The following is a 23,189-nucleotide window of genomic DNA, read 5'->3' on the forward strand; positions in this document are numbered from 1 at the left end:
GTGAATGGACTTAAGACAGGGTAAACTCCTTGCTGTATTGATTGTCTTCAGACTCAGGAAGACAGTTCTCTGTTTACTTGCACAAAAATAAGCTTCATAGTAATTAATGCCCAAGTTTTTCTTTTAACTTTTGAGTTCTGCAGAAAATCAGTTCAGGAGTCTTTCTTCTATTTGTTTAGCCCACATTAAGTGGTTTCCAAAGTGCTGTATTTGTCTTGTAAAATAAACTAGGATTTCTTTTTCATTGTTCTATATTGGCCCTTTGTATGACATGAAACTGCTCTGAGATAATCTTGGTCAGCAAAGCATCCCTGACATTCTGTGGCACTTGTTTCCCTTTTTGGCTTCCAGACTGCTGTGAACTTCAAAGATTTTTCTGCAAGATCCCAACTGAAATCAGCCTTTTTGTCTTTCTGAGCACCCTTTGAGATCAGCGTTGGGTATCAGAGTCTGAATCAGAGGATTTTTTTCAGAAGGCCTTGTCCCCATGGTGAATGTCAATTAACTTCCTTCCTGAGAGATCCTTGCCTGTGGAATTGCTGGGTTGCAATCCTGCAGTCGTGAACTGCTGCTGTTTTAACCTGACCCAGAATTTGAGGAAGTAGGAGGATTTCAAATTTTCCAGGTTCTCCTGGAGTTGTTTGGTTTGTTCTTATTTACTCCCCTGAATGGCACTTCAGGAGAAGGTCTCCTTGCACATGATCAGTGATCGGTTTTCCTTGGCCATGATAAATGCCTGTCCGGTCACTGGGGTTTCCATTCCTTTAACAGATACTTTCCTTTGCAGCTAACCTCAGCAGGTGGATTGGAAAATCAGCCTTAAGGAGGAAACTGAAGTGAAAATAAATAAATATTCTAAATTGTTAAAAATCTATATGTATGTACACACACTTATACCTTCATAGAATATAGAAATATATAACGCTACTGTTCATTAGTTTCACTGTTTTCTATGCGTCATCCTAGGACAGTTGGCAGATAGTTCATACTGCTTCAGTTTATTTTGCACTCATTTCTAGAAGCTTCAATTAGATTCTAGGATTTATTATGTTGGTATAAGCATGACACTGTATCTGATAGTCTTCTCTCTCTAAAAGCTCATAGCCTAGAAGGCAACTTACAAATGGATAAAATGGGAAGAGCAGTAGTTAAGAGGTCTGAAGATAAGAGCTCACCACACTCTGTAACCTTCTTTTGACATCTCTGCCCTGTGTTGTAGTCCCAAACATCTCACTAGTAATCATAGTAGTACCAGGCAGTGGTGAGAATAAGGTAGACAACCCACCCCTTGTTTAGTTTGTTAACATTGTACTAATTTTTCAAGCAGTAAGAAGGGGAAACAATTTGTTTATATTTTCATATAGCTGAATCCAGAAGGAGAGAGGAGGAAGGTGGGCTGAAATCAGCTGCCCTTTGAGTCCTTGTGGAATGTGGCCATGTTGCAGAGTAAGCAAAAACAACCGTTCCAAAACATTCCTGCATTGCTGCTGTGGGAAAGAAGCTGCTTTGCAAAGTAGCAGGTGCAATTCTTCCTTGTAGGGCAGGTGAGCTGCGGGGGGAAAAGTGTCTTTAAAAAACCTGTTCCATGTCTTTGGACAATTATATACGCTTCCAAATAGAGAAGCATGGATGTAGAAGCATACAATGCAAATTATTTTTATTATTTGACACATTTCAGCAAAGGTACAAATATTACTTGCAACAAATTAAATGCTCTTAAAAATATTGGAGAACAACTATACATTAAAATCAAATCACTTTGACCTTCTGTCTTGCACTCATCAGCTTTCAGAAGTACACGATTAAAATGTGTTGCAATATCCAAAAAACTCTAATTGCATTGTTTCTGATGACAGGTGGTGTTAGTTCTAATTGTTCTTAATAGACTCTCTGTTTAAATGGTTTCAGAAAAAAATGCACAGTTAGAGAAGTGACAACAGTAAAGAAAGTACCATTTTTCTGAAACTATTACACCACAACAACTCCAAAAAAATCACAGTATCCTAATCCAGTCCATCTTGCAGCACAAATTATAGATGATAGAAATGAACTGTTTGTGCTCCTAGTTGTTCTCAGTAATTTCTGAAATGTAAAATAATTAGTGTGATTTCCCCTATTCACGTATAAGACAATGAAGAAATTAAAGTAAAATGTAAGTATTGGGTTATGAGAAAGCTATATTAAAAACTGAAAATAAGACTAATGTTCATAAAATTAGAATAACTTTAAAATTCACCCATTGAAATTGGACAAATGAACCAGGGTTTCAAATGTATGTTCTTTGAAATATTTGTGAAAATTGAGTCCTGAGTAGAGAAAAGAAATTCATGAGTGCTTTGAAAGATGACTGTGAGCATGAACGTTGTGCATGATTTGAAAGATGACTGAGCTTACGATTGAGTAGAAACCGACATTAATCAACTGTGAGATAAGCCTAAAGGAAATCAGGTATCTGTATTCTTGCTGCTCATAGAACTGCTTGTTTTTCTCCACGCCCAGGGTTTGGTCTTATCTAATGTATGCCATCCAAACTCGTACTAAGTAAAACACTATTAATTTTTTTTGTTGTGTAGTTGTCGTATTTTCTGTGTGCTTCACAAACGCTTGTGAATTGATCTCCATAGCATGCCTGTGAAAATAAGAGGTGGCAGTATTGACCTTTTATACCTGTGTAACTGTGTTGCATAGGAATTGAGGCTAACGTTGAAACTCTGCATTCAGTATTAGGAATTGGCTTCAAGTGCTACTGACTAAATTTCTCAGAGAATGTCATGTTCAGTACACAATTCCACAGGAATTTTCATCCTCAAGAGCAGCTCCAGATTTTAAGGTATGCATGCTGGTGCAGTGATCTTCAGTCCAAATAAGAATTATTTTCTGCTTCCGCTTAGTACGCATCTGCTCCTGACTAATGTGGCACACCTCAGGGATTGAGATTTGCTATGCTAATAGTTAAACACCTTGCACCACCTTCTTCCTTGTAAGCATAGCCCTAATTTCTTGTGGTCCCTCCTGCTCATGTTCTTTCCTGGGGTGAGTAATTGTATGGAGAGATCTGCTTAGCATCTCGGTCCTCAGAGACAGCACACTTGCTGGGTGGAAACTTCTGTTCATGTGCAATGTCTCTGGCATGTAGGAGGAATGTTTAATGAAGCAGGCGCGATACAGGTGGGATCTCCAGTTCTCTAACCACATCCACCAAGTTTCTAATGTAGGCAGATAAAGTAAGGAATAGAAGGTATTTTGAAGATATTTTACTGTTTTGTTCAGTTTGTGCGGCTGTTTCAGCTTGAATGACTTTCTGGATGCCTTTGGGACAATGACTTTTGGCATTGGAGGAGCTGAGGTGGACAAGTCAGTTCAGAATGAATGTCAGTCGCTGCGGCTGAACATGACAGAATTCATCTGTCAGTTACCTTAAAGTGGCCTTTCTAGTGAAGGCTTTTCTACTCTAAGTCACTTAGTTATAACTTGAATTGTCTTCTAAGCTAGTTTAAAACAATGTGAAGGCTTTCTCAATTAAGGTTCTGCCAAAAAAAAAAGACAACTTATTTGGGTTTTGTGTCTTAATTGATTTAAACATATATTTTATTTTCTGAAACTTATTTCAAAAAAACTGGTGACTTGTGTTGCAACAACCGAATAGGTTTACTGATCCTAACTTGCTGCCCAGTGTCTTTGTCAAAGGCAGTTCAGCTTAAGTCAAAGGCATTTTAGCTTAAGTTAAATCATGAATTGCAATGGCTTAAGAGACCACTCCATGTTCCTTCTGCTGTTCCTCTTCCTCGTCCTCACTCCCCTCTGTGCAGGTAATAACTACCATCAGACGGATGTGTTGAACAACTCAAGAAGGTAGTCTCCCAGTAGTTTCCTAAATTTTATTTGTGAGGTTTCTCTGCTAGGCAAGATGTGTGCTTTGCAAAAGCATTAGGAATATAGACAAATTTATAACAACAGAGAAGTTTTTGAGGATGGGGAGTTATTTGTTTCCAGATGAAATTTTTTTTTCTTTTTTTTTTTTTTTTTTTTTAGAAAATGGACACAAGGCAGCTGGAATTCTGCTGATGAAAATTTTTGTCTAAACTAAGATCACTACAGCTTTTATTGGCAGAGCTGTGGCAGTTAGCAGTGTGACCTGTTTCTTAACTTGTTTAGCAAAGCCAGTGAGCAACACTAACAGTTACACCACAACAATTATGCATTGACTGGTACAATTTATGCTGTGAGTAGAACTTGGTACAAGTTTATTATGCTAACATAATTTAAGTTAGTCTAATTATATACATCCTAGAGGATTTACCAGTGTAACTATCTAAAAGTAAATCTGCCTTGTTTACAAAAAACCCACCTTGTCTAATATGGATCAAAGGTTTTTTTACTGGAGCAGGTGCTAATTCTTTGTTGCTCTCAAATGGTTTCCGAACTTAAGCAGACAACCTGAAGGCATCTATACTATTAGTCACCTGATGAAAGAACATCTTTGTACTTTATCCAGATATTTGAAACTGAAGAATAGTTCTTTGCTTGTCTTATGGGAGGTTTTTATTCAAGTTTTTTGATTAAAATCCAAAGATCAATCTTTCAGACATGGAAATAACATTTAGAACATTGATAGAATTAAGGTAAGACCACCAGCGTTTCCTGTATTCTGTTAATGTGTCAAGGTGTGTGTATACAATATATCAAATTGCTTTAGATGACATAAAGGGAATTTTCAGAGATTCTCAATCTTCAGCTACTTTTCCAAACATTTGGTTCGTGTTTTACAGAAGCAGAATTGTGAAAAGTGCTTAAGAAAAGATGTTATTCTGGACTCTTATTAACTGTGGTAGTAATCTTATGATACCTGGAAAGATAAAGAGGTTCCTTACTGAGCTACTGAAATTCAGTCTATGCATAAGGCTTTATCAGAATCATTATCTTAAAATTCACCCTTGCCTTCTCAGAGGTGGTAATTCAGATCACGAAGCACTGGTAACTTCCTCCTCCCCCCCACCAGACACCTATTTAAAAGCAAGCTGCCAGTGTTACCAAACAGTAATAAGGGCTGACCCAAGGATAAATAAGTAGATTTTGCAAAGTCTCTCTGAAAGCTATGGAAGATTCAGGAAAAATCCTAATTTCAGAGACTAACAAAGGGCAGAATGTATATTAAAGAATTAAGTATGACCTTTGCAACATCATCCACTAGGACTGAGAACAGAATTTGGTTATTGAGCACTGGGTCTGTCTATTGCAAGTACCATGCTAAAGAACTTTGTTCACACTTAGGTTTTGTGTCATTGTGTTTGAAGGAGTGTTTGAAAGAGATTCCAAAAATTGTTTGCTGTAATCTATAGGAAGCATCATCTGATTTCTGTAACATACTTATTTGTAGTTTGTATGGACGCATTTGCTTTCCGTTTGTATCAACACTTTCTTTAGATTCTGCAGCACACGCACCCTGCCCCCCTCGTCCCCCACCCCGTGTTTAGTGAGATAGGCTCTGTGTTCCAGTGGGTTGCCTTTGCACTTGTCCTGACTTGGGTTCATTTTGTTTGGCTATTGCTCTACTCCCTTCAGCCTATGCTTAGGCTTTCAGCAGCTGTACTGTTGTTTATGCTGCCTGGAGTCATTTCCTTCCCTATCTCCACTAACTCATACCCCAAGTCATCCACTGGATTCTGCTGGCACAGTGTTTATACGGTCCCACAGTGAAGCAGACCAGGGAACCTGCCTCATTGAAACCATTCTTGGCCAGTTTATTTTATTGTCAATTTAGCCACTCCCTGTTGTGATTTACTAGTTAGCTGTACTAGTACTAGAATGAGGCAGGTCAGTAGGAGTGAGTGGGAGTTGCCGATCAACCTATTATGCGAAAAGCTGAGTAAGTACTTGATCTTATCCTGTCCACTTAGCCCATGCTGAGCTGAAGCTACTGTCAATTCCTAATTTACAGCTGATTGTTTATTATCCCACAAAACCAAAAAGGTAACAGTACTTTTTATTTATTAGACTCCAGAATGATCTGCATCTTTTACTTCTGCTTCGGTGTCTGGTAGATAAGAAGTGAAACTTTTGAATTAGTTCAGATGTGGTATAGCTTTAGGGGGTGTTTTTGTTCAGAAAAAAATTGTAACCCACATCATCTCATTCTAGATGTGTTGCTTAGTAAGATACTGTGTGCAATTAGAGTTCTGAGGGATAAAAGACGTGTATAACAGTACCCTTTTCAAAGTTTACTAACACTTAATTTGTGATCTGCATTGTATCAGAAAATAGTTACAGTTTTTTTATAGGGAAGTCTGTTGAGAAAAGCTTTTAAGAACAAAAGTGAAACAACATTTTAGAGTTTGTGTTACTACTAAGTTTTTGTACTAGTTTTGAAATTCCCTTTTTCATAGGGAAATTTTTGTTCTGAAATGTTAGTCAAAAGACTCACAGAAGCAGAAAAAACTGAATTTGACTAGTAAAGAGTGGCTACCAAACATAAGTTAAGCAATTTTTTATTTTTAGACCAGTGCTTGTATGCTTTATTAAAGTTAAGCGTGCTTTGATTAAACAGTTCTTCGTTTAAAAAAACCCAAAACACAACAAAATCCAGTCCAGTATCACTCTCATGACATCTTTCTTCTCCCATATAGTGTTGTTCCGTTGTTTTGTCATGCCCATCACGCCCATTTGTAGATACTAGTGTGGAAAGCATCAAGGTCGTAGAGCAAGTGAGCAGTCCAAAGTTGTGATATCATGGAAAGATTTCAAATGATTCAGTCGGAAGAGGGGAAGAAATCAACTGCAGGAATTAATTCCTGGGTGAGAAAACTGATCCTACAAAAGACTAGGTAATTTCTTTGGTTGCATACCAGTACCCTTTCTGCTGTTGAGCTATTAACAACGCTAAACTCAAAGCCTTGTGACTGAAAAAAACTTTCTTTAAAAAAAGACTCCTAGGGCCTCACAAAATGTTAGAAATCCTTAAATTGAACTTATGAAGATGTCATCTCTCTTACTGGTGTGCTTGCTAGTCTGCAGGGAGTCGTTTGTTTCCTTTGCCTCTGTCCTGAGACTCATTGAACTTAAGTTTAAAAAAAATAAATAAACCACAAATCCACCGTAAAACTCACGAGGTGCTTCAGCTGCTGTGATTCCATATCAAGTCTGTTATGTTTGGTTGATTCTCGGCAGCTTCCTGAAGTGGAACTTAGGCTTGCAGGTCTGTCGGTGCATCTGTCTAACCAGAATGCTTGAAGGATAAAAACAAGTAAAGGTTATGAATGAAAACTAACAAATAATGTAGATAAACGTCTTGTGTGGATCTCCTTCAGATGCTATTCTCTTCTGGGTCTCAGCTGAGGGAGTCCCAATTGGATTCAGTGGGCTGAGTCCAAAGGTAGGATAATGTAAATTGCACTCATTTGAAAAAAAGCCAGTTAATGAGGCTCTGGATTTTAGTTATCTACTGAGCGCTTAAAGATGTTAAATGTAATGGGGTTACAGCCCCTAAGAATTGTTTGTAGTGTTCTTGCTATTAGGAATGCAGTGGTTGAACTTATCTGTATTTGGTCAAAGGATTATGTGTTCTGTGGGTAAGGTTAAGAACATGCACTATTCAGTGGAAGGCATTAACACCTGAGAGAGATACTTCTAACAAATTTATGATCACAGCTTGGTCTGAGAAGGTAAGCAACAACAACAGCAAATCGGCTTATCAAAATGTGTGTGCTCTGTCAGATATGTCAGTTTTGAGTCTGTAGGCAGTGCTGTCTGAAATCAGAATTTTGTAAAGCTCTGCTGATGCTGTTGTAGAGGAAACTCAAGCCGTACAAAAGCATGAGAAGTCCTTTGAAGGCACCTATGTGTTTGTGACTATTATGTATCTTATTAGCATAGTAAAAGACTTTCTTCTAAATTGGGAAACAGTGGATTGAGTTCTGTCATTTTTTTGGTTAGTCTCTTCGGAAGCAGTGACTTGGTAAACAGAATAGGTAAACATACCTACAAAGAGGTCAGGAAGGGAAAGGTTGAATAATATTTTTCCTCCTCATGCAGTGTGGAGTTTTGACTTGTATACACTATGAAGAGAAGACAGTTGCTTCGCACTTTATTTTGGTATGTGTATGTGATTATGCAGTTGAGGAGGAGAAAGATTAGTGAAATAGAAGTGAATGTGCTTTTAGAGATAAAGAAGTGTCACCTGCCAAAAAACCCCTGCATAACCTTTTTTATTACCAGGCAAAGAGGCAATAAAACAATTTCTGGGACTATTAATTTCAAATAGAAGTGGTCTGTAGAAATGAACTAGTTGTTGAGACTAGGGAAGGTGGGAAATGCTGTGTGCGGGAACTAGTCAAATGGATTTTGAATAGTAGTCTGTCCTTCTTTCTCTCTTTAAAGTAATAAATAGTTATTCCTTAGATAAAGGATTTTCTTTTATTACTCAGGATGCATTATTGGATGGTGTTAAAGTGCTAGAAAAATCTGTCTTGTAGTCCATGCTATTGTCTGATTTTAAAAGGCAGACTAAAGACGACAATGTCTACTTATTTAGCAAAGGCAACTTCCTCCTCTTTCAATCTTTACAATGTACAGAAGTGTAATATGAGTACTTGAAATCTAAACATTTTCTAGGGTTTTTATGTTCATGGCCTGTATGTGTCAATTTCAGTGTTTGATTTCTCTAAGTTTATTCCCTTGGCAGAAAATTGGTAAGTGATGGATGGGAATGCAAAGTACTTTTTTTTCCCTGCTTTAACAATGGCATTTGGATATTTATGTAACTCAATAATAATACAAGACTTGTATAAGCTGTTAATTTCTGGGGGCAGGGGTTGCCTCTAGTGTCATGGGATCACTGTAGCCTTAATATTTTATCAGGTTGCAAAGAAACATGTAGTATAAGCTTCCTAGGGGCTTACTGTGTTGTGACTAAATCAATGGGTTAGCTTTGACTAAATTTTGATCAGAACAGAAACCTTTCATGAACTGTTTATATAATTCTAAATGTTTTAGAAAATAAGTTCTTTGACAATATGAAAACTATGTTTTAACCTTGAAAAAATTTAAGATTTCTTTACCATTTATGAAAGTATGTACTGAGTATGTACTGCATATTGATTGTGATTATTCTGGTACTATGAGACTTTCTTAAATGTCAGGTTATTTTGAGAGGGACAAATGAGGTTATGAATTGAGCATCCAGGTGGCTGTTTGTACCACCTAGTTTAACATGGTGCCACTGTGCCAAATTCTTTCTTTCCACAAAATTTCTTTCCACAAAATTCTGCTCTGACCAGGGCATCCTCCCTTTTAGGAGCTGTACAAGATTGTGGCAGAAGGGCGTATTCTTGGTGTAAACGGGATCTTTCCCTCTTCTTAGCCAGGCAGGTACTCATTCACTTTGTGGAAGGACTTGTTCCCTCTCCTGTCTGGAAGGAGAAGAAATAAGCTGCTATAATTTCTTCTTTCTCTTCTGGCTGCTATTGGCAATTATGACACATGGTGTTGGAGATACACATGTAGAAATGCATTATGTACAGCATCTCTTTACAACATCCTTGAGCCTAGGCTGTCAAAATTTGTTAGATGTTCCTATATCATACCACAGGCACCACGTCCAAATTTTGCTAGATATGACTTCAGTGTTTTTACACTAATCAGCTACAAAGGCACGTGAGAGATCTTGTTCTGCATAGAGGTGTTGAGATGTAGTAAGTTTACCATGAAATTTTTAGTGGTAGTGGACCCTCATGTTTCCAAACTGCACAAGTATACAAACACAACAGACATAATTCCCTGCACTATAAATAGGAGATCAGGCATTGTAAACTGTGAAATATTTTTGAAGAGTGCAGTCACCAAGAGTTTGTTTTTTCAAGAAGTCCTAACTTTTTGTTTTAGTTGACCACCCAGCCTTAACTGCTTTTTCCTTATGGGTTTTTATTTGCTCTGTCGTTAGTAAAATACATGTCTTCTCTGCCTGAGACCTCCATTTCAGCTGTGCTCTGCAAGTAAGGGAGGACGTTCTGCCAGCTATCCTGTTGGCCTCACTCTGAAAGAGTTGAGACAAGACCCTTGTTCCCAAGTGCTCATTTGCTGTAAAAGATTTTTTTTTATTTTTTATTTTTCCTCTCAAGAAGGAAATATTCTACTGGACTGATTATCTCCATGTGGTTAACCTGTCTTGTCATAATATCTACCTGATTCGATTACTGAAGATACTTAAGGATTCTGCCAAGCTTCACCTTGTACTTGGAGTTTTAGGCTTGTTATGCAGTTTTAGGCTTGTAGCGCAGCCTGGGTCTGATGACCTTGTTTGATTTGACAGCAAACTTGAGTTCATTTCTTTTAAAAAAGGGCTTTCTTGGTAACACTAGTATTTGCAAGAAAGCGTAATCCAGACACTGTTTTCAAATTATTTTCTTTTTTCTTATTCATGGTGAAATCAGAGTTCAAGGTCTTGTAATTTTACACATGGTGAATGTTCAGGATTTTTGTAAGTTATATTAAATGTTTGAAAATAGGTATTGTGAAAGATGCTTATGTCAGTTTGAAAACCTTGACATGTTGCATAATGTTTAACAGTATTTTACATTTATGTAGGTTCCTCTAAAGAAGGAGGAGCTGGAGCTGTGGATGAGGATGATTTTATTAAGGCATTTACAGATGTTCCTACTGTACAGGTAAGGTGCTGTGTATCCTCATGTTTGTTTTCAGAAATATACTATTTGCAATACTATGTGTTAGCCTACTTTTAAAACTTCTTTAATTTTACGGTCCTCTAAGCATCATTACTTTTCCTTCCTTCTGAATTTACAGTCTCCATGGAAAACTCTTTCCAGTTAGTTACCAAAACACACCCTCCCCTTTTCTTTATTGTCCTACTAATTATTATCACATTGTGTTTCAGCTAAAATCCATTATAATTTTTCTTAATCTTTTCCAGGGAGCTACTGAAAATAATTATATGTTTCAATTTTAATTAAAAAAAGATTTCCATAATGTTTGAAAAATTTAGGACTGCAATTTCATGGGATAATCAAGTATTAATAATGCAGGCAAATCATTTAAAAAAACCAAGAATGGTATTTTCAAATGTGTCTGAACCGTAATGATGTGTGTCTGGCATACATATCTTCTTTTCTAGCAATACTTAAAAAAAATTAGTGCCTTATTTGAATACTGATGAACCTGTTGGATTCTGAGTTCTTAGTTGAAAGATTTTACTTTCTGTTTTTTAAGTGTGGGAATTGCACATACTTGGTATTTTCACACAGTTGAGTCATTTAACATGCTGGTATCCTCCTAGACCTATTTTGAGTAAGTTTTCCTTGAGCAGCTGAGGTGTAGAAGGCAAGCAAAACCTCAGTCGTCCATAGTTCCCAAACACCAGAAGGATTTTGTATGATTTTCTTGCTACGTACGTTTGTTCTATTTTTATCTCCCAAGATAATAGCATAGTTATTTGTTAGATCATAGAATGGTTTGGGTTGGAAGGGACCTTAAAGACCACGTAAAGTGCATATTACCAGGTCATGTTGAGCTCATCAGCCAACACCCCCAAGTTCTTTTCCTCTGGGCTGCTCTCAATCCATTCTCCACCCAGGCTGTATTTGTGCTTGGGATTGTGCCAACCCATGCGCAGGACCTTGCACTTGGCCTTGTTGAACTTCATGAGGTTTGCATGGGTCCACTTCTCAAGCCTGTCAAGGTCTCTCTGGATGGCATCCCTTACTCTCTTCCTGTAGGCAGAAACACTGTCTGCTTTTATGAAGGAACACTTTATCTCCATGGTTCCTGTCATGTTGCAGAAATCTTTGTCCTGTGCTGTAAGAGCTTCATGTTTCTTTGCCTCTCCAAACTGTGTTAGGAGTTCTTTAGAGGAGCTCTTAATATTATTTATCCCCATTATGTTGAACAGAGACATATTACATGGCACAGAAAACATGCTGCCTGTAGTTCCATGACTTAATATTTGCAGTCCCATGCAGAGTTCTCTAATCACTCAAGTTGGTTAATAACATTGCAAGAACAAAAGTGGGGTAACTGTATGTCATTGACAAGAACATGTGATTTTTCTGACTGCTGGTGACCTAGGAAGGTAGGTCATTCCTAAACTGCAAGAGGTGGAGGACAAACACTCATTTGTCTTTACTAATCTCACCCATGTTGAGGTGAGGGTGCAAAATGTGTAACTGACCTCAAAACAACCTATTTGTTTCATGGATGAGAATGTAAGAAAGACTTGCTGGCCAGGCAACAGCAACAACAAAAAAACCACACAAATTTTTTTGGGGGGTATCCTTAGGAATAATGACTTCCTGCTGTCCAACTTCATGCTTCTAGTTGTGGACAATCTCTGGTCTTTCCAAGACAAGGCAGTTCCCATGTTCTGAGGCCTTGTTAATTACTAAGGAAGAGAGAAGTTTCTGTACTAGACCCTGTGAAGAAAGAATGTTTACGACCTGTAATTTGCCAGGTTATTCTAAAAGCAAAGGAAACTTGTTAGACAGAATGGGGAGAGTTGTTTGTACATTATTGGGCCCATTCCTATGTCTTTCTGTTTTCATTACATTTTTTGGGTATTAGTAGTGCCTTCAGCGAAAGTAAGGAAGGGAACTATATTATGAAAAAATGGATCCAATTCTGAATCAAGATTAAATGCATCTGGATTAATCAAGTAAATTGAGGTTAGTTATGGTGAGTGTATGTTTAACTCATTCTTAAAAGCCTCCAATGATGGATCTGTCTTTCCAGTAACCTGTTCCAATGACTGCTTGTCATTATTTTTTAGGAATATCATATTGTTTACTCATATCTAGTTTGTAATCCCCATATTGGAAATACTTTCCATCTGTATAGTTATTACTCTATTTGTGTTTGAGCTTTTCATTTTTCTGTCTTTGGTGTTGCACTTAACCGTTAATGATGTGTGTGTGTTGCCCTCTAATGGATAACAGCAGTTTATGAAGATGGGTGTTTTTCAGATAGAGTGTGATGGATCTTTGTATCAAAAAGAGAAGTATAGTGGTGAGAGGATTGTGCCTTCATATTTAAGATTACAACCATAATGTTTTACAACTCTGTTTATTTGCTTTTGCTTAAATTGAAGAAAATTCTGTGTTCAGGTTATTAGGAGTAACTCCCATTAATAGCTAGAATTTGTTTCAAAACAAATTGTTAATTGTTTTCAGAAAAGTCTGATGTAGGAACTTATGAATGAAAAAATGTATTATGTCATTGAACACAGAATTTCATCTTAGCCTTCTAAAAGCATAATTAATCAAGGGTAGAGAGAAAAGAAATTATTAAAATATTACCTTTTATTCCTCTGAAACTAATATAGGTATGGACAACCTTGACAATTCGGGATTTTTCAGTGGAATTACAGTTTTAATTTCATGGCAAGATGAAATTATGCCATTTACTAATTTTCATTACAATGCAAATTTGAATAGCAGAAACTGCATAGATCAAATTCTGTTTGTGCCAGGTAATTAAAGAAAAAAATTTTTTTTTTTACCTAGGAATGCAAGTAGGGCGGGCATAAACCCATTGTACATGTTGCTTCTGTGCTTGCCTGTTGCTTAGCACGTTTTAATCCTGTGGCAGTGACTACAGCACATGATCTCTGATGACACATAGGCCAACAACAAAAAAATGTCCTATTTTTGAGGAACTACTCTATGAGACAGCTTACAAAAGGTATTTATACCTTGACCATAACCTCAGACTAAGTTTCGAGTGTGCACTAGACAGATCTCAGCTCCCACCAAAAGGCGTGATCCTACTTCACTTGTTGTTGCATTTCTTTGTGATAAGTTGGCATAGGCTGCTGAGCTGGCAGAGAAGTTCTTGCCTTTCTTCTTGCAGGGTTAGCTTTTTATGTGTTAAAACCCTGAATTGGGAAGGAGACAGGGCAAAGTGGGTGATGGTAAAGGAGCCTGAGGAGGTTGAATCGTGTCACGAATTCTAATGGCATTAGGGTCACCATAATGTGAAATTGCATCTCTAGTTAAGCAGTGACTACTCCCTTTCACTTTTAAAAGGAAAATAATTTTCTTTGGTAATGGAAATTTAATTTGATAAAAATGCTTACCAGGACACATGTAATATTTATTCTTAATAGCGTGGTAACTATAGAATTAGCATTAAAATAAATTAGTGTTGTGTAACAAGTATTATATGCTACCAGTATACACAGGTGGGTTAAATGGTGATACAAAACTCATGTTTGATTTTGTGGGCAGTGGAGTAGAAAGTCTGTTAACATTTGGATCTGCTGTGTTCATTAAATCATTTGCTCTTCTTAAGTTATGTATCAGATGTTTATTGACTTCTAATGAAGAAGAAAACAGTAATCGTGAGGAATAGCTTTTTGGTTTTTTTTATGGACGCACTTGCGTCCCCTGTACAGAACTGCAAAGGTGCTTCCACAGAGTACCCTGGAAAGGCTTACACATCTGTGTGGTAATAAAAATTTCAATTTTGTTCATAAAGCATATTCAGAAATTGTTTTCTACATGACAGTGAAGCTGGTCTGGGCGTACTAATTCATCTGTTTCTGAAGTGATTCCTACCCTGTTTATCCTACAAACCAGACACGCAGGTGTTTTAGAGCATGGATGTCTTCCGCCTCCTCAATATTCCACTATGAAACATAGATGCCTCCATAACCATGTTCTATTAAAGCATTGGACAAAAGTAGATGTCAGTAGATTCAAGGTCCCATGTCTACTGTAAGTTAAATTCCTTTGACGTGCTCAGGAAATTGGAACACTAGACTGTATTTGGAATAACTCTTGTGGTAATTTCAAGTTGCCTAGGAAAATAAGATACTTTATAGAAAATACGCGTTCAGCTTAACTGTAGAACAGAAGAAGGATGTTCCTAAGTCTTTTTACAGTAAAATAAAAGATGCATATATACATGCAGAACAGTATGGTCAAGGGACCAGTGTCAAAGCTTTTCAGCAATTCGTGCAAAGCAAGATATGCTAACCATTGATCCTTGTTTCCTCTACATGCTCTGTGCTCTTGCACATTAAAAAAAAAAAATTGTCTTGGACTGAAATAAACAATGAAGGAGCATCAGGCACTACTATTTAGGTGCTATGTAAGTTACCATGCTGGCCTTCAGCTTTCACCCTAGAAGGATATGAGTTTCCTTGAAGTCCTGAATCATATCTGCCAGCCCCATGTGGATGTCTTGAATGTGTCTCACATAGCACCAGATGCCTGTGTATGGGAAACTCAGTTTAGCCCAGTGTGTTTATGTAAACAACTTTTGATGAAAAAAAATTGGAAATCTTTAGCTGAAAATATATTTTAGAAAAAAATTCTGGCCAGGTCAAGTTTCTGGATATGAAGCAAATTACTAACCTCTTCAACTTGTTCTCAATCCGGGGGGGAAAAAACCTTAAATTTTGCATATTCAGTGGAAGCAGAAAAGTGTGTCCTGTGGCTTACGTTTAGGAGAATAGAGGGGAAGTCAGTTTTTTTCTGATGTTAATAATATGTTTTCATGACTACTTTTTTTTATTCTCTTCTTTAGAAATCCACTGTTGTATGTGTACAGTTGTCAATAAATGCATTAATTCATGTATTACCAAATAGTGACTGATATATGATTAGATTGGTCAGGCTTCAATTTTGCTGCAGGTACTGTGTAGATAATAGAGAACTCTGACTGGAGGCTGCCCCTTACACTTATTTACTGACTGCGTAAGTTAATAAATGATAGGCTTGGAGTAGTAATACACTCTTGTAACACGGAAGAGAGTCGCTGCCCCAAAAGAGTTGCATCGGGTTAAAATTTGTTGGTTGAGTATCATTGTAATAGTGGGTATGAAAATGAAATTGAATTGCAATAGTATTGCAACAGGTTATCTAAAACCTCTGCTCGTTTTGAATTCTTTTTTAAATGGAGTAAATGAAATTCTGTATATGATTAGTTCATCGCAAAGGTGAAATCTTGAGCAAAATGTTGATTCTTCAGCTTTTCTTTTAATGAATATTCACTACTCAGTGATATCCTCAAAGATTTGCCTTAAAATGCCCATTTATACCTCTTACGCAGTTCTCTGGAACTTTTGGGGCAAGATTTTCAGAATTGTAGTTGTATTTTCAGTCTTCTCAAACTATTTTCCTTCATCAGATAACCTGGGATATTAACAGTACAAATTTTTTTGTTCTTTAACACTTTAGATCTATTCTAGTCGAGAACTTGAAGAAACGTTGAACAAAATCAGGGAAATTCTCTCAGATGACAAACATGATTGGGATCAACGAACTAATGCGGTAAACTTTTTATCTGGTTTCAGGTTTGGGTGGGTGTATTTCATAAAGCACAGGTAGCTAGATATTTTAAAATGTTTTTTTTTCTTAAAGTAATTACAACCCAGATAATAAAATTTTCATTTTAATTTTTAAACATTGAATTTCCATATACCAAATAAGTTTGAGCAAGTATTTTAAAAAGGTCTAAATACAGTTTTGCTGACATTTAAGTGGAGGCTTTTCTAAAAGCTGTCATGTATGTTTCAGTTGGCATTTATGCAAAATTACATATTCTGCTGGTAAACTGCTAGCATTAGTATCTCTTATGTGTGACTATGGTAAGTTGCAGGATTTAAATGTTTGTGTGTATGTAGCATTTATATTTTGGTCAGATTTATGGCATCTTAGTGTTTGGAAACAGGTATGTGAACAGAATTATGTATTTGTATATTTGTAGACTGGGATCTGAGACTTTTTAGCTCTAGAATTTAAGTAATAGAATTTTTTTACAGTTTTTTAAATTACTGCCATATACTTCAAAATGATGCTTTGCTTTAAAGATGTGCCTCTGTACATTTTTTGCAATGAAGTTGTTACTTTTTTATTATTATTATTTGAAGTGCATATGGGTAGTGTCCTAAACTAAATGCCTTAAATTTTTTAGCTGAAGAAAGTTCGGTCATTGCTTGTTGCTGGAGCTGCACAGTATGATGGATTTTTCCAGCATTTACGGTTGTTGGATGGCGCTTTCAAGCTGTCAGCCAAGGATCTCAGATCCCAGGTGGTTAGAGAAGCATGCATTACTGTAGCGTAAGTATAGTTTATGTGCATTTGCATATGTTGCTAGAATTTAGTATGAACTTGACTTAATCTTTCCTGCAACACTGATAAAGCATTATCTTGTTGGACTGCTATACACTATGACTGATAAAGAGTCAAGTTAGCATCTGAAGCCATAGATAAAAAGAAACATTTAAAGGCATTAGTTCTTCTAGGCGATATATGTAGCTGATAATCCTGTAAGAGATTGTATGTGAAGAGCAAGTTACCATCACTGCACTGAGTATTTGGTGCAAGTTAATACTATCTGCTGGAAGTACTACCATAATATTGGGGGCTAGTCTTAGGGGCACTTATGCTTGGGTGATTGGCACAGGACTTTACTGTGTTTACTTGTAATAACAAAGTGAGCTGCCCTATAGTGTTTTGAGCCCTTCTGCTTGACTGTTGAGTTGTCTGAGATGTAGTTAAAAAAGATAAAACCCAAGTGAAAACTTCGGTAAAACATTGTATGTTTTGGTGAGGTAATCTTTCCATGTCTGTGATAATTTTAGAAGCTGTGGCTCAACAGAAATAAGATCTCCATCCTCATCATTTTGGGAACTCTCATTAAATTCAAGGTTGCGGGGGAAAGCTTTATTTTTACACCAGAGCAGTCTTTCCCACTTCCATGTTTTCCATAGCTTTTTTTCCCTTTGGAAAGGCATTAATGTAACCACTGATTGTAAGTGGCCATGTGGAATAGGTACATCCCAGAGTTCACCCTTGCTGTTCTGGTCTCCTTATTGAACAGATCATGGGGACCTGTTGGAGCATACAGCTGTCCTTGCCAGGGAAATTCAGGCTTTGAGAAAATAATGCTAACCTTTCCTAACTTGAAGTCAGGAGTAGCGTAAAAGTACTGTGTAAATGTCCTCATCCTGCATTCAAAAGGAAAAAAATCCTGAACAATAAATCTGAAATCTTATGGAACTTATATTCAAAGTGTGTTAAAAAGCAGAAATACTACGATATTTTATGCAGATACGAGAATTTTAGCCTTTCAAATTGTGGTTTTTGTTTTTCATTATGAAATAAAGTTATTAGCATTCAACCTCTTAACATGTCTGCTAAGTTAACAAAATTGTTCCACAAATCCTGCATTTCTAATGAGGCAAGGACTTGGAAATCATGAAATCAGGAAATTCTGTTGTTTGGAAAGACAAATCTGTACAGTGTACAATGAACTTTGTTATTTTAAGAGTAACAAATTATTTTTTGTTAATAAGTTTTATTTCTTTTCCCTAAATAGCCATCTTTCAACTGTTCTGGGAAACAAGTTTGATCATGGCGCTGAAGCTATTGTGCCTACTCTTTTTAATCTGGTTCCCAACAGCGCCAAAGTGATGGCAACTTCTGGGTGTGCAGCCATTAGATTCATTATTCGGGTAGGTGTTCCTCTCACTTTACTTCTTAGGAATGTTCAGATAGTGACTCTTAGAGATAATAACAATTCTGAAATACAGGATTATAAATCATTCTTTCATGGAAAAGTAATTTTTCTCACAGCTGGACAAATATTATTTATCATTGAAACCACTCAACAGCACTACTATCGTAAAGATGGAGGAATAGGTATGAAAAGCAAGTCTGTTTTCATGATTTTTTTTTTGGTAATGTGTTAATTGTAAAAAGGCAAGCGTATTTCAAAGGCTAACTCTGTTTAACTACCTTTTTGGAGAAGACAAAGTTAAACTAGTATTTAAGAAGCTAGTAATAATTTAAAAAAAAAAAAGAAAAAACAATAAAACAAAACTTTGTTTTTACAAAAAAAATACATATTAAAAAAAAATTGGAACTGTGGAGTTAATGATAAAATGTTGAAGAGGCCAGACATATGTGGATCAGTTCAGAAAGCACAAGTTCATGGAAGAAAAGCCCAACAGAGATTTTAATCCTCAGGTTTCACAACTTTCTAAGATGCACCCTTTAAAGCTATAGCATATAGGGGAATGCTGTCTACTAGCTGGTTTTTTTATTGTCTGTTCCTTAAGCATCTGCCACTGAGTGGTGTCTGAGGCAAGATATTTAGCTAGATTTTTGGGACTTGTACTGATATTTTTCTGTTCCAAATAGAAGTGGGAGGTTGCCTATACTTTCTGCATTAAAAGCTGCAGTGTTCTTCATGCTAGGCACCTAATGCTATTCACTATGATCTCATCCGTGGTTTTAATTTGTTTTAAGTTGTTGGAAACCGAAGTGGTTTAATCACTCACGCCTTTTATTGCCATCCTCAGTATGTTTTGGAATCTGTACTTATTCTGTCTACGTGTGCCTCTGATAATGTGCTCTGAGACTTCTGCATTACGTCTATGTCAGCACTCGGGCTAAGAACCACTGGCGTTTTTTCCTCAGACTCTTACAATGTACTGAGAGATGGTTAATGGCACAGAGTTGAGAGTGGAGGAAGAAATAGACCTTCCACAGGATGATTAAAGTTGTGAGAGAAGAATACCATTTGTAGTAGTATTAGACGAGCTCAGGCATGTGAGAAACTAACCTTGTCTTGTTGTTTACAGGAGCCAAATCAAGCACCAGCAAAGCAGCATGAAGTAAAAATTCACCGATTGTATTAAATTGGCTTTAGTGGTTCAGTTCAGTTGAAGACAAGACTACACATCAGATATAGCTGCTCTAATCTTCTTTAAACTTCTGTTAGTCTTAGCTGTAATTTAACCTATTAGGTTGAAGGCAAAGAAGTGAGAAAATCCTTTCCATAGTGTTCAAGTACCCAACCAATAAATGGCTTATGCAGGGTGTTCGGACAGAAAATTCATGTTTCAGTGGAAAAAGAAAGAAATAAATATCAGAGTCAAATGAAATGCAGTCCCACTCTCCTTTGGACTTCTATCCTTTGGATTAAATCAGAGTTGGTCAGGGAGTGTGTGATCAGTTGAATATTTAGGACCCAAGCCATGACAGCTTTTGGAGTCAACATTTTGCTCAAAAACTCCTACCAGAATCCACTGACAGCCAGTTCAGATCCTGGTGCTTTAGCTCTAATTTCTGTGAGAGTGAGTGTATGTAAAAAGAGGGAGGCTGAATTGCACCAGTGATCTTGAAAAGCTCTGTCTTGTCTTTGCCCCTTTCTTGGATTTCATATTTCTTCTTATACTGTAGTCTGATTTGTCTTTCTTGACTATTAGTAATCAGGAAGCCAATTAAAATGAACAAAACCAAACCAAAAAAAAGTGGGGGGAGGGTGTGTCACGATGAGATGGCATGATGGCAGAAAATCTTCCAAAGGGAGGTGGGATTCAGGTTGGGCAATTGAGCTGCAAGGTAGGTTGGGGGGAAGAATGTATCATTACAGCTTCAAAGGGATAACCGATGAAATGTGCAGTCTTAAAGCAGAATGAAAGCAAGCCTGCGGCTTTGATTCCTTTGCAAAAAAATTTACGATGTCACTAGGTCCAAAGACTAGGAACATACAGGTTTCTCCATCTGTAAAAATGTTTTATTCTTTCCCCTGATACTGCTTATTGTTCCCTTTCTGCCAATCACATGCCACTTTTCAATTTGATAACTATGCAAAACACAAACCAGCCCCCTAAAACCCTGTTTAAAAGTATATCAGTACAAACAAATGCAAGTGTAAGGCTCTTCCAGATTTTTGGATTAATTCCCTCCCAATTCTGAAGTTGGCAGTACTCTGAACACTAATAATTATCTCTCTGCCTCTTTTGGTGATTTGTGTGTTTATAACCCACAACAGTAACCTAAGGAGAAAGTATACTACATGAGATATTAAGAATTGTCCGGTACTGTACTTTTTAAGCAGTTTTTATTATAGGCTACAGTTTCACACTGTATTGGGACTGGTTTAGAAGTTATGTGTTTAATCAAGCAAGGAATAAAGAAATGAACAGAACATGGATTTGTTGAACCATGTTACTCTTACTTGGAATTAAAATGTTAATACTTTGTGTCTGCAATTAGTTAAGATAAGTTGAAGTAAGGCTGCTTTAATTCTGAATTAAAGTATTGCATTTGGATTTAAGGTAGTTTATCTTACCCGCTTTAAATGGTAGTTCAGGGGTTTTCTTTTCCCATGAGGATGTTAGGTGTTTCCATATAGATTATATACATAAGCTTGCTTATATTACATGCTGTGCTTTTATTGTTGTATTGATATATTTTGCATTAAAAGGAATTTGGTCTTTGTAGCACTAATCATATTGATTGATTCCCTAAAAGAACGTCCATAGTTGCAGATTGATTGATTTGCTTTTTGCTCCATAACTCTGAATTTTAAGACTGCTACGTCTATTGCTTTTTTTTCCTGTGCCAAAACTACAGTAACATCAGTTTACAGCTTCTTTGAGGAGACATGTTTGAGCCTTCATATATGACGACTGACAGCTAAATATTGCATATTATGATATTGTTGATGGCATTGGAAGTGCTGTTTGCTTGACGTTTTGGAAAAAAAATAGATTTAATCAATTCATGTGCTAGCAGCATTCTCTTATTTAACAGTATTCTACAAGTAGTTTCAGTGAGCATTTTAAATGAATGCCATTTTTATTATGTAGCTAATTCTGTTTGACTTAATTAGTACAGTACAAATTCAGGAATGCTTTTGACATTAACTCTTTTTTTCCCCCCCGCTTCAGCATACCCATGTGCCACGACTCATACCTTTAATAACAAGCAACTGTACCTCAAAATCAGTTGCAGTTAGAAGGTGAGTACATTATAAATAGAAAATTATTAAAGCTGTTGTTTTTTTAAATGTGATGTTGAAAATAAACAGATTTGAAGATTCATGGCCATTAACTCTGAATACACAAAACTGTTATCCAGTAAACTACCAAAATGAATTTCAGCAAAGTTACATTGGATGATGTTGAGAAATGGTACTTTCTGCCATACTGGGGGATGTACACTGTATCCTTCTGCAGAATTTATTCTAATTTAAAATGTTCCTAACACTTGTTGAAAAAGTACCTTCTGATTTAAAATCGGAAGGAAAGAAAAAAAACAGTAGTTGAATCTATGTTGCTCAGTCTAATGAGAATAAACAACACAGACATTGAGAGGCATTGGGAGAGCATGAAACTGATACATGTGTCTTTGCGAAGAACCAGCCAGAGCCTATTAGTTACTGGTGCGGCCAGACTTGACAGGCCTAGTGAGGTTAGCTCTTGTCGAAGCGCTACAGCATAGTGCATGCACTGTGTGCCAGCACCTTGCTCTCCTGATACCAGGACAACTTTGTAACTTTCATGCAATGTGTTTTGAATGCGTGGAGCTAGGCTGTCTGATACTGTGCCCAGAATAATAAACCTCCCACGCTGGGGACTGTGGGATTGAGACAGCGGCTGCTATCTTAGATAGGATGTAGCAGATCAATTTGTTGTCATGTTGAACAACTGAGGTGCATCTTCAGCATGTTGCTTTTTCCAAGAACGTGATACTTGAACAGTTGGATTGGCTATTAACAAAATTAATTGGTTTCTGACAGAGCGTCATTTTCTGCACAGAATCTCACTAAAGCAGTTAACGCTGTTTCTGGACCCACGCTAACCCTGAAAGCAGTATAGCTGTGTATGCAAGAAATAGCTTGAGCACCTAAACTATTTGTTCTGAATCTAAGCTGTTTTTGCATCCAAAGCAAGTATTATCTCAAGCCAGATTATACTGATCTGTCATAACTTCTGGTTTGACTGCAAAACAATTCACAGGGCTTCAGTGCCTCCACTCACTATGGCTTTGATGAGGAACATTAGGCTGTAGGTGGTTTTGGTACTGCAGTTCACAGTCCAATGAGTGGCAGTGAAGGCAGCCAAAATTACATTGTTTTCATAGTGACTTTCATTCATTTGGAAATACAAAGGAAAACTAGATCAGTTACAATAGTGAAAAGCCTTTCAGGGTTTCTTGCGATGTCTTGTACGTGTCCAAAGGATTTGGGCTGAACAAAAATTAAATCTGCCACTCCAAAACAGGTCAAAGATGCAACATAACCAGAAAAAGTAATAGTTCCAGACAGCAGAGGCCACTACCTTTTGGAAGACTTACTACACCTTCCTAATCCATGTTGCTTTGATTTGTTCACCAGGATCTAGCTTCAGATATATTATAAAGTATGTCTTTTGCTAATGACTGTCTGCA

General features: G+C 36.9%; 1 protein-coding gene across 49 annotated transcripts in view; it reads left to right on the plus strand.

Moving 5' to 3' along the window:
* CLASP2 (cytoplasmic linker associated protein 2) overlaps positions 1-23,189 on the plus strand; it is a 147,972-nt gene that overhangs the window by 62,816 nt on the left and 61,967 nt on the right. For all 49 annotated transcript variants that reach the window (XM_054815216.1, XM_054815224.1, XM_054815241.1 and 46 more), the window contains 5 exons: positions 10,579-10,658; positions 16,182-16,274; positions 16,918-17,063; positions 18,325-18,460; positions 21,689-21,759. In XM_054815216.1, the coding sequence (XP_054671191.1) occupies positions 10,579-10,658; positions 16,182-16,274; positions 16,918-17,063; positions 18,325-18,460; positions 21,689-21,759 (526 nt within the window). The remainder of the gene's footprint in view (positions 1-10,578; positions 10,659-16,181; positions 16,275-16,917; positions 17,064-18,324; positions 18,461-21,688; positions 21,760-23,189) is intronic.

The sequence above is a fragment of the Grus americana genome, chromosome 2, assembly GCF_028858705.1.
Source record: "Grus americana isolate bGruAme1 chromosome 2, bGruAme1.mat, whole genome shotgun sequence".
Lineage (NCBI taxonomy): Eukaryota > Metazoa > Chordata > Aves > Gruiformes > Gruidae > Grus > Grus americana.